This window comes from Zootoca vivipara, chromosome 15 (genome assembly GCF_963506605.1).
Source record: "Zootoca vivipara chromosome 15, rZooViv1.1, whole genome shotgun sequence".
NCBI classification, from domain to species: Eukaryota; Metazoa; Chordata; class Lepidosauria; order Squamata; family Lacertidae; genus Zootoca; species Zootoca vivipara.
Genome location: NC_083290.1, coordinates 29,496,395 through 29,508,715, shown reverse-complemented (window position 1 = coordinate 29,508,715; position 12,321 = coordinate 29,496,395). Strand labels below are relative to the sequence as shown.

Below are 12,321 nucleotides of genomic sequence, written 5' to 3'. Positions count from 1 at the left end.
CAGGCTAAATTCATCCCACCTGGCAGCAGGAGGGAAGGGATTAAGCAGGTGCCTGGATAGGGCGAAGTCTTGATTCTGGAGAGTGAGTTTTAACTGGAAAGGGCCTTTCCCCAGGATGCCTCTCCCTGCCCACTTACATACCGTAGTTGCTCAAGGAAGGGGATCCCACCCACATCTGGAAATGTGATTGTTTTGCTCTTGGGTGGTTCTGGTGGGAAACCACTGAAAGCCTCCCAAAAAGTCTTTTTGAAAGTGTCTCTCTTGCTCCACCAAGACCTCTGCCCAGTTTGCTTTGTTGGTTCACAGCAAGAAACTCAAGCATGCAAAGGGTTTGCAAGATTTAATGGGGAGAAAGCGCCATGCTTAATGAACATTGAGATGTCTGAGGGAAGGAGGGAATGAAGGAGTGACTAGGCAGGGCAGGGAAAAGGAGAAATGGTAGCAAATGTTGAAATCCTTGCCTATCACTAGACAACTTTAGCACCCTGCTGCTGTACTGGGAAAGGCGAGAGATCCTCCTGGAATTGTGTAGAATCAGAATTCCATCATGCTGCAGGCGCCGGCGTCTTCAAAAATGTGGTAATCTTCTCCTTTACACGGCCAAAGTATTGAACTGCATTTGCCCAGCCATTAGCGATCCATTCCCTAAAAGGCAGTGGGGGTGGGCGAGAGATTGAAGGAAAAGGTGCATTTAATTGCTGTGGATCCCCCTGTAAAGGGTCACTTAGGGCAGTGTGGCAAGTGAGAGCTTTTCCTGGTTTCAGAAATTCCCCCACCTCAACCCCTTTGGGAAAGTAGGGTTTTCCAAGCCCCCTGAAAGCCTGGCTATTGCCAGAGTTCTGCTACGCCGACTGTGCGTTGCAAGAACCTTCCACATCTGTGGGCCCAGAAGTAGCCACCTCTGCCCCACGTATTGTGACAGGCGGCAATAGCACCCTTTAGGTCTCAGCAAGGGGCTGCTGCCCCAGTGGAGACAGTGGGTGAAAGCGAATAAGGGGCGCTTAAGGGTTTCCTTATGCCAAGGAGGGGGTGGGGTGGTTCTAGGAAGGGGGCAGGTTCAGGAGATAATCCTGTTTGCTTATATGTGCAGCCCCACACGGCATGCATCAAGGGTGCCATCTCACCCTCAGGATTGTGGGTGCCCACCACCATAACACAGATGTGCAGTGTCACACACGCATGCCTGCATGTAGTGTGTGTGATGTCACATGTTGCATTTTTGGAGGGGGGGCTCCTCCAAAACCACAATGCAACATTGTGCATCGTGCTTGTGACATCACACTATGTGCAGGTGTGTGCATGTGACACCGCATGTCCATGTTGTAGTGGCCAGCAGATCTGCCTCCGAGTCCGAGCCCCAACCTTGGAAACGGGTGACTCACTGGCTGGCTGCAAAGGGCGGAGCTGAACTGCTTCTCTCTTGGAGGCAGAGGCTGGCTGGTTGGCAATCTCTGGCTTTGCTCATTGACTTTGTGGCTCTGCTCATTATATTATTGTGGGTGCCTAAGCACCCATGGACCCCTGGAATTGGCTCCTATGGCATGCATGCACACCCACACACCCGGTCCCTCCCTCCCTGCTGCTCTATCCCAACTTTCCCCTTCCTTGAGCTTGGAAGGCCTCCCCCACCTGGCCTGCTGGGCTGCTTCCGACTCTTGGAGGGTGGTGAAGCGCTCCTGGGTCTTTTGGATGGCTTGCTGGGCAAAGACTTGCACTTTGGCCACCAGGCTCTCCTTTGGGGCATCTTGAGCTCCTGCAAGACAAAAAAAGAAAAGGGGTGGGATATGGAGCAAACAAGCACTCTCCCGCTCCCCTCCCTACACATACACTTCCCCCTCTATTTTTGGGGAGCGGAGGACAGAATCTCAACTGCCTTGTTGGTTGATTTCCCATGCTGAAGAAATAGGGGTGGGCGGGGACCACATGGGTGTGTGAATTATCTGTTCTTTCAGGTGCTTCCTATCCCAACCAGGTGTGCCTTTGCCTCTTGCTTCAGCCAAGGAGTGATGCTCATGTAAGCTAGGGAGCCTGTGGCACCCAGACCCTCCAAGTGTCCCTATTTTCCAGGGACAGTCCTGGATTTAACAGAAGCTGTCCTGGTTTCTGATTTGATCCCGGAATGTCCGGCTTTTCCTTAGGACATCCCTATCTTCATCGGAGAAATGTTGGATGGGATGGTAGGATATCTCTATTTTCATTGGAGAATTGTTGCAGGGTACAGGCACTCAGTTGGTGGCCTCAAGGGGAGGGATCCCCCTTCCCCCTTCCCCCTTCCTCTTCCCACCAGGAGCCAAGTAGCTGGCTGGAATTCAGTTGTGCCCCTTGCACCGTCTCCCACACAGGCAGGCATGTGTGAGAGCAATACAGTTCTGGCACAGGGGGGTGGGGTGGGGCATTTCTTACGTGCAAACACAGCAAGCAGTGCCAGAAGGACAAAGAGCAGTGGAAGGGGGCTTCTCATTCTGTCGCTTGGCTGGACCTGTGATGGGGAAGGAAAGGCAGGTCAGATCACCATTGGCCACTGAAGGCCAAGAAGGCACCATCCCCAGTAGTCTGGGGCTGAGGCGAGGCCTGTGCTAGACTAGTGCCGGAGTAGTCATTGGCTTTGCAGAACAGGGTGTCGAGAAGGAAGGGCTGCTGTAGCCCAGGGGTAGAACATCGGTTCTGATGCAGTTTTGTATCAGCTTTGCATGCTGAAGGTCGCAGGTTCAGTCCCCGCTTTCTAGCGACTCTATGTAGGTTTGGGAGAGACCCTGCCTGACAAGACACTAGAGAACTTCTTGTTGCCAAGCCGTGTGGATCATAGAATCGTAAGGTTGCGAGGGACCCGAGGGTCATCTAGTCCAACCCCCTGTAATGCAGGAATCTCAGCTAAAGCAGCCATGACAGATGGCCACCCAACTTAAAAACCTCCAAGGAAGGAGAATCCACAAAGACACTGAGGCAGATGGGCAGACGTCTGACTTGGTATAAGACAGCTAGCTTCCTATGCTCCTAGATTTTGGCAAGCCCCGGGATTTGGCAAGCCCCCGTAGATTTCAATCCCACACCCAACTCTGCTACCAGGAGGGTGGGCATCAGCACTCAGTGACAGAGCTCCCACCTGTTGTGCATGCAGGGGGTCTCAAGTTCCACCCCCACTCAGCAGCATCAAGAAGGTCTCTGGTGGCTGGGCTTGGAAAGGGACTTTGCTTTACCTAACACGGGACAGTGCCTGCCAGTCAGATTTGGCAAGGCTGTATATGAAAGATGACTTAACAAAAGATGTGATGATAAAATGGGCAAAGGATTTTGAGCATAATATTGAATATGATGCGTGGTTGAAATTATGGAATCAAACATTGAAGTTTACTGCATGTACTGCCTTGAAAGAAAACGTAATGAAGATGATGTACAGATGGTACTTAACACCAGTAAAATTAGCTAAGATGTATAGAATGAGTAGTAAAGTATGTTGGAAATGTAAGGATAAAGAGGGTGAATTTTATCATATGTGGTGGACATGCGAAAAAGTTAAAAAAAAATGGGAAATGATTTATAATGAACTGAAAAAGATTTTTAGATACACCTTTCCCAAAAAACCGGAGGCTTTTCTATTAGGACTCATAGGAGATGAGATTGTAAAAGGAGATCAAAAATTATTTATGTATGCTACAACCGTGGCTAGGACTTTATTAGCCCCAAAATGGAAAACACAGGCGATATCGATGATCGAGGAGTGGCAGATGAAAATGATTGACTATGCGGAATCAGCGAAGTTGACCTGCAGGATCCGAAACCAGGGAGAGGCAAAGTTCCAAAAGGAATGGAGTAAATTTGTGGACTATATGGAGAAAAACTGTATAAGTTTAAAGACACTTGCAGGACTGAAATAAATCCTACGAATTGACTTTAAGTAGGTGGATTAAAAGGAACTGCGAGATAAGAATGGATAAGAAAACCGAGGGAGGGGAGGTAGGGAAGTCAAAGCTCGGCAGAGCAAAAAGAAGTAAAATAGCTGAATAGAGTGTAAAATGAGAAAATTTTGTTTTGGTTGTTTGTTGATGTGTTTGCTGTTGATGTGTTTGTTTATTGTGTTGTTGAATATGGTTTATTTGAAATTGTAATAAAATTCCTTTTTAAAAAAAAGATTTGGCATGGCCGGGGCCAAATATGCCACATATCTGCCTCAGGATGGTGGCTACGGACATGAGTTTGACCAAACTGCGGGAGGCAGTGCAAGACAGGAGTGCCTGGCGTGCTCTGGTCCATGGGGTCACGAAGAGTTGGACACGACTAAACGACTAAACAACAACAACATCTGCCTCAGGATAAGGTGCCCTGTTGTGCCCATTAGATGATCCAAGCTGGTACATCGGACCTGGCTCAGTTCCAGACCAGATTGGGCAGGGTGTGGCCAGCTCAGCTGATTTGGCTTCCGTGGGATCTGCTGCTCCATAGATTGCAGCAGTGGCTCCTTGAAATCTCAACCAGCTATCTTTAAAAAGGATAAAAGGATCCTAAACTGACCATCTCCCTTGCCCCTTCTCTCTTCCTAGATGTGATGAGGCTGTTTGTGGGGAGCAGTGGCAGACCTACATTTGGGGGGCCCTGAAGCTTGAATTGTCATGGGGGGTGTTCCTTCGCAACCAGGAACAAAGTCTAGGTAACCACTGTTGCCTTTTTCAGTGGGGTTGTTCCACCACACCTTTACAGCATTTGTGCTACTGACTCTCAAACTTTGGGATCATTGAAATATATACAACAACAACAAAAAAGAATCAATTTGACTTCGTTCAATGCAACTGAAACTGAGTCTACTAGACCCTTTTTATAAAAAAGCAATGTGTACTAAAGTTGCTTCTGGGGCCCCTCTCGGATTAAGGAACCTAAGGTTTAAGATTCATTAGTTTCATCGTAGATCTGCCTCTGGTGGGGAGGGAAAAGCCCTCTGCACATCCCTAGAGTCACACTTCCTATTTCATCCTGGGAATGAGTCTAGGCTCAGACTGGTTTAGATTGATGTAAAAATCGAGGTTTGGCTTTTGCTGCCCAACTCCCCATGGGGCCTTAAGTCTCCTAAGTCCATGATCGGTTAAAGAAGAATGGATGGGGGCAAGATCCAGTGGAAAGCAAGGCAGATATTTATTTTTTCTTTTGCAACAGAGTTCTCTCCCCTCCTTCCAAGCAGGGAGAGAAACCCTGAACAAAAGTGTGCAGGAACCTTAAAGACTTTTGACATTGCCCAACCCCCCCCTTAACCAAAGACCACCCCAAAATCATCATACATACATCAAAGGAGGCAGTCTACAGCAGAAATCCTGTCTGCTAGGATGCCTGCTAATGGTCACTGATTGCATTACCTGGGCAGTCTGGCCATTCTTTTGTGATGGTGAATACTTTAGTTCCTGAATCCAGGCTCACCCTATTCATACACAAATATGCCCTCCTGCCAACCTAGCAGTTCGAAAGCATGCCAGTGCAAGTAGATAAATAGGTACAGCTGTGGTGGGAAGGTAAACGACATTTCCATGCACTCTGGTTTCCGACACGGTGTTCCGTTGCGCCAGAAGCAGTTTAGTCATGCTGGCCACATGACCCAGAAAGCTGTCTGTGGACAATCGCTGGCTCCCTTGGCCTGAAAGTGAGATGAGTGCTGCAACCCCATAGTTGCCTTTGACTGGACTTGAACTGTCCAGGGGTCCTTTACCTTTATGCCCTTAAAACAGGATTTGTAAGTGAAAAGACAATGGGAAGGCTTTCCTCATTTACCTCCCTACATGCAGAGGAATATTTGAGGTCATTGGGAGAGTCAAAATGGCTTCAGGATTGCTCTCATGTACTATTTCAGACACATGATTCATATACAGTGGTACCTCGCAAGACAAATGCCCTGCAAGATGAATTTTCCACAAGACAAATGCGTCTTGCGATCTGATGGTGACTCGCAAGACGAATTTGTTTTGTGAAAAATTCATCTTGCGAATTGCGGTTTCCCATAGGAATGCATTGAAATTTAATTAATGCGTTCCTACGGGCAAAAAAAGAAATTTCAATGCATTCCTATGGGAAACCGCGATTCGCAAGATGAATTTTTCCCAAAATGAATTGACTCGCAGAACGAATTAAATTTGTCTTGCGAGGCACCACTGTATTTAGATACATTTGCATTTATTGTTTATTTATTGTAGAATTGAGACCTTATAATTCTTATAACAAGATTAAGCCCTGGCTCCCCTGTTGGCAAAAGGTAGGGGTGAGCAGTTCTTCCTTTGGGGGGATATGCCTTTTTAAATTCACAAATTGGCCTGGAAGAAGTCAGGTGCTCCAAAGCAGTTTGTGACTGAACAGGCTCCCCTCCCGCCTCCTTTGCCCCACCCAGCAAGTCTCTCCCACTCTTACCTGCTCCTTCTTCTTCCCAGGAGGTGCTGTCTGGTGCCTGCCTGGGCAGCTTCTCATTTATAAACCCCCAGGCTGTAGGGGCTATTGGACCAAAGGTCAACCAGGAGACCTGAGGGGAGGGGGCCCATCTCTTGCTGACTCCCTACCCCCCACCCCGCTGCTGTCGCCATGTTTGCTCAGCTGAAGCCTGTGCTGGAGGTGGAGAAATCCCCTCTCTCCGCTACCAAGGTCCCTGCATTGCTTTGTGGGCAGCCCTTGCCTGGCCCTCTCTGCCTTTGGCATTGGTCTTCCTTATGGGCTAGCAGGTGGCTCTTCTTCCCAGGAATAGCACTCTAGCCTTACCCATTGCCCGTGTATGGCAGGTACTCTTTCCATTTGTTGAAGAAAGATGCTCCCGTCATCTTTGTTGCGTAAGGGCCGCTAGCCCAGAGTCAGGAAGAAACTGTGCGCCCAGGTTGGCGCTCTGCGCTGCTGAGTCTGGCACTGGTGAGTTTCCTTTTCATCAGTATTCTTCTTGAGGGAGAGTTCGGTGCAGTTCAAAAGCTTGCACATTGCATTGGCTCATCGTTGACCCTGAATAAAATGTATCTCCTGTGCACCACAACCACCACCCTGCTCATTGTTTCGGGGAGCAGGAATTGATGCCGCTCTTCCTCTAGCAATGTTTGTACATATCCTTGCCTATTTGGGCCACATGCAAAGCTCATTCGAAGCTGCCTGTCAACACCGGCAGTGTTTGCAGTTCGGAATACTGCATTGTCAACAAGATTGCAGGAGGCAAAAACACCCTGGCTTCAGCTTGCTCTGCAGATGTACCACAAATCTTTTGTCTTAACATTTGTTTAGAACATATGAAGAGCCTGTTGCCGGATCAAGCCAATGGCTCGTCTAGTAGAGCATCCTGTTCTCACAGGGCCAACCACATGCTTGTGGGAAACTCACAAAGCAGGATTCAACCAGGAAAGCACTTTCCTTTTCTGTGGTTTCCAGCAACTGGTATTCAGGGGTACTGCTGTCTCTTCTCTGTGGAGGTAAAACATAGCCATTGTGGCTTGTAGCAATTGATAACCTTCTCCTCTATGAATTTGTCTAATCCTCTTTTAATGTCATCCAAGTTGGTGGCCATCATTGCCTCCTGTGGCAGAGAGTTCCAAGTTCTGCATGAAGCACTTCCTTTTCTCTGTCCTGAATCTTCCAACATTCAGCTATGTCGGATGTCCAGGAGCTCTAGTGTTGTGAGAGACGGAGGATAACTTTTCTTCTTCCACTTTCTTTACTTTCTCCTATGTCGCATCTGAAGAATCTGAAACGCTGCAACCATTCCTCATTGAGCAGTCGCTCCATTCCCTTGATCATTTTGCTCTCCCCTTTTACAAACCTTTTCCTACTCTAAAATATTCTTTTTGCGGTGAGGCAACCAGAACTGCACACAACAGCCCAGATGTGGTCACCCATAGATTTGTATAGCTGCATTATATCAGCAATTTTATGCTCAATTTCTTCCTAACGATCCCTAGCATTGAATTTGTGGATTTTTTTTACAGCTGCCACACACTGGGTCAACATCTTCATCAAGCCATCTACTATAACCAACCAAGATCTTGTTCCTGGCCAGTCACCACTAGTGCATATATGTGCATTTGCCCCACAAACATATATGTGATTTTTTTTGCTGCAACATGTATCACTCTACACTTGTTTACATTGAATTGCATTTGCCATTTCACTCGGTTTGGAGAGATCCTTTAGGAGCTCTTCACAGTCTCTTTTTCTTTTAAGAACCCTGAACAATTTAGCAGACCAAAAAAAGAAAAGAGGAGTGGTGGTGTATATAAGACCAACCCTAGATCCCAAATTAATATACTCAGATGTAAATGGGAGAATAGTAATAGTTAAAATAACACATCAGGGGGAAGAGATGATAATAATGGGACTGTATGCACCAAATGAGAAAAAAAACGGCCTTTTATAAAAAAAAATATAGAAGCAAAATTGATGGAATATATGGGGAGTAAATTGATAGTTTTGGGAGATTTCAATGGGGTGGTTAATCTGCATTTAGACAGATCAGGGAAAACAAAAAGTCAAGGGAGGATACCAGTAGCTTTCACAAATTTAACAGACAATCTGGATTTGATAGACTCTTGGAGATACAAGCATAGGGAGGAAAGAGATTACACCTTTTTTTGGATGTCAAAAAAATATCCAGCAGAATTGATGCTATTTGGATATCTAAACAATTTAGCATTATCAGCAAACCTGGCCACTTCACTGTTGTTGTTTAGTCGTTTAGTCGTGTCCGACTCTTCGTGACCCCATGGACCAGAGCACGCCAGGCACTCCTGTGTTGCACTGCCTCCCGCAGTTTGGTCAAACTCATGTTCGTAGCTTTGAGAACACTGTCCAACCATCTTGTCCTCTGTCGTCCCCTTCTCCTAGTGCCCTCAATCTTTCCCAACATCAGGGTCTTTTCCAAGGATTCTTCTCTTCTCATGAGGTGGCCAAAGTATTGGAGCCTCAGCTTCACGATCTGTCCTTCCAGGGAGCACTCAGGGCTGATTTCCTTAAGAATGGATAGGTTTGATCTTCTTGCAGTCCATGGGACTCTCAAGAGTCTCCTCCAGCACCATAATTCAAAAGCATCAATTCTTCGGCGATCAGCCTTCTTTATGGTCCACTTTATGGCCACTTCACTACTCACCCCTAACTGTAGATCGTTAGTCAACCAGCTTTGTCAACCGGACTGTGTCAGCCAAATCACCTCTACTTATATACTTCTTGGCACTTCCTAAGAGCTCTAATAGATTCATGAGACAGGACTTGTCCTTGCAGAAGCCATGCTGGCTCTGCATCAGTAAAGGTTCTCCTTCTATATGCTTGGGTATTTTTAAATTGTTAACAGTACTTTCCATCGGTCGTCGTGAACTGCCGTGAGCTTTGGAGCAGAAGGCTAGAAACATTTTGAAGAAACAAAGTGAAATTGGGTCTTTGGATCCAATTCCTGCTTGGGGGAACTTGCACTGCGCAATGGAGCTCGTGAGTGACAGCTTTGCCAGCTTCCCGCTCAAGTCTGGACTGTCTGTTGGCCTGGATCTGAGATACTTGCCCACTGTGTGCAAGTGAGTGAGCTAAATGGCACAGTGGTGAGCTAAATGGCAGCTTCCTATGTTCCTAAGTGACCTATCCAGGCAATGAGGTGGTTCTTTAATCTGTCTATTTATCTCTGACCCCCTGTTCCTGCCCCAACACCTTCCAGCTCCCGGAAGGTAACTGTATGAACCAGGGAGCCTTTAGAAAGGGAAAGAGCTCAAACCTGTCCAACAGTTCATGATGCCTGAAGAGGGTTTCAGTCTCCCAGTGTTCCATGCCTTTGGATTTTGGGGGCCATTCCCCCACCTCCAGTATTTATCTGCTGATTTTTTGTACTATTGCTTACCCCGGACTTAACCTGAGTCTGCTATCTGTCTCTTGGGACTGCAGGGTGCAATTTTGGCTAAGAATAGAAGTACAGGAAGACTTGAATCAGTATGGATGGGTTTCTTGCAGGTTAAATGGACTCTTGTTGCTGCTTTGGGTACATTGTCTCTTCCTGGAGCCTGTGGCTTGGCTCACTTGCCAGAGCCGCCTCTTTGTCCTGCAAGCAGTTCTTACCTCCTTGTGATTTGCTGTGGTCTGGATTATGGAGGGTGGTGGGTGGTTGCCTGAGCTCACCAGCAGGGGGCTGAGCTGGCCAGCCTTTTGCTCCTTCCGAAAATTCTGTTATAGGCCTCCATAGTACTCTGCGTAGGAGGGATGCACTGGAATGAGTGGCAACCATTGGCAAGAATGGGCATCCGGGAAACCTTGAACCATCTTGTATTACACAAGGGAACAGCCTTAAGGAATGGATGAGCTCATCTTTGGACCTCCTGCCTGTTGCCATCCCTGGCTGAGCTCTGCCCCTCCATCCTGCACATCAAATCTGCCTCACCTTGGACTGTGACCCCAAGATAACACATTGCAGACAGGCCAGAGAACAATGCCATAAAGTGGTTTCTTCTAAACCAAGAAAGATGCCTGGAAGCCCGAAACCCTTATCCTGCCAGTTGCGGGTTGGCTGTTTTCGCTTGGTGGGGAGGGAGAGGCACTCTGCACATGCTCAGAGGCACAGCCCGGTCTCATATTGCTGAGCTCTGCAACAGAGATGGTGCTCTAATGACTCCCTTGGCGAGGGGGAGTGAAGAGAGAGCTCAGCATCTGTCAGCAAGGAGCTGAACTGACTGATGAGTGATGTGCAAGGGAGAGACTTTGCCCACTGCTTTTGCTAAACCAGGAAATGGCCAACGGTTACAGTGCAGAAATGCAGGGCAAGGGAGTTTGGCCCCTGCCTTGCCTCACAAGCAGACACTCAAGAAGGAGTCCAAACCCAAGGGGGTTGCTGAGATGGAAGGGGACAGGCTCCGGGACCTCTCAAGCTCTGGGGGTGTCAAAAGTGGGGTGACAATGGCCACATCCAGACCTTGCATTCTAAACTATCAGCAAACCACAGCATAACCTTCCTTTGAAATTCACGCTCCTTTGAATTTTGCAGCGTGGTTCTCCAGCCAAGTAATGGGTACAAAATGCATACTGGAAGGAAGTGTACATAAAAATGCATTGGTTTATGCAGATAGCAGACAAAGGTGCATTGTACCAGGGGAAAATTCTTACAATAACATGTCTAATTTAGGGGGAATTCATGCTAACATAGGGGAGAGAGAGAGAGAGAGAGAGAGAGAGAGAGAGAGAGAGAGAGAGAGAGAGAGAGAGAGAGAGAGAAACTGGCAGGTTGTTGTTGCTTCTTTGTCCCAGAAGTCCTTGGTGCTATCAGTTTGTACCCATAAAACATACCGGTAGTTAAGACTCTTACAAACTCCACATCTTTGGGCTATTCATCCTCCCAGTTTTTTTCATCTCCTTCATTTTGTTTACTCTCCAGAAAACCAACCACCAAAGTGGGAAAGCAGCACTCAATTGAAGGCTGAGGGTGAGTGGGAGAGAGGGGAAACTCCAGGCGCTTCCAATAACAAACAAGAGCAAATAAACTGAGCAGTTCTTATCAAGCACATAAGACATTATGTCCCCAATAAACTTTGTTTAACATCCTGCGGGGGTCCAGGGTGGGGGGAGTTGGCCGTTTTCTTACTCTGGGGATAAACAATTTTGTTGTTAAACAGAGAATAGAAGCATGCGACAGGGCCTCTTCGGTAGTGGCTTCCAAACCTGGGAAAACTCTGCCCTTGATGTACACCTTGCCCCAACATTAGGATTTTCCAGAAAACAAAGTTATATCTTTCCCCTTGGGTTTTTTGGGGTGGGAGGGTGTGAGGTACAAAAAGAGAATTTCCTTGGAAGCTAAACAGAGCTTTCCCTCCACCTCTGAAAATTACTACCCAGAAGGTAAGCTAGCCTACCCAGTCCCTGGGTACCTTTGGGTTCAAGTGTGCCTCCTCTTACAAGCCCTGCTCCTAATCCAATATGTGCGAGAAATGGTTATGGAAGGGGGTGAGAGAGATTTATTTATTTATTCATTGAATTTATATACCACGCTATACCTGGAGGTCTCAGGGTGGTTCACAGGACAAAATCCAAATATAAAACATATGTGTGTGTGTGTGTGTGTGTGTGTCACACACACACACACACACACACACACACACACACACATATATATATATATATATATATATATATATATATATATATATATATATATATGGGACCCAGGTGGCGCTGTGGGTTAAACCACAGAGTCTAGGGCTTGCTGATCAGAAGGTCGGTGGTTCGAAACCCTGCAATGGGGTGAGCTCCCGTTGCTCGGTCCCAGCTCCTGCCCACCTAGCAGTTCGAAAGCACGTCAAAGTGCAAGTAGATAAATAGAGACCGCTCCGGCGGGAAGGTAAACGGCGTTTCTGTGCGCTG

The 12,321-nt window shown here is 47.3% G+C and overlaps 1 protein-coding gene across 1 annotated transcript; it reads right to left on the bottom strand.

Moving 5' to 3' along the window:
• Nucleotides 1-253: 253 nt before the first annotated feature.
• Nucleotides 254-11,388, bottom strand: LOC118097308 (apolipoprotein C-III-like). Its single transcript, XM_060268353.1, has 4 exons — nucleotides 11,251-11,388; nucleotides 2,404-2,479; nucleotides 1,630-1,753; nucleotides 254-645 (listed from the first exon to the last, which is right to left on the bottom strand). Exons 2-4 carry the CDS (start codon nucleotides 2,459-2,461, stop codon nucleotides 546-548), a joined length of 282 nt encoding a protein of 93 aa, XP_060124336.1. The 5' UTR covers nucleotides 2,462-2,479; nucleotides 11,251-11,388; the 3' UTR covers nucleotides 254-545.
• Nucleotides 11,389-12,321: the final 933 nt, after the last annotated feature.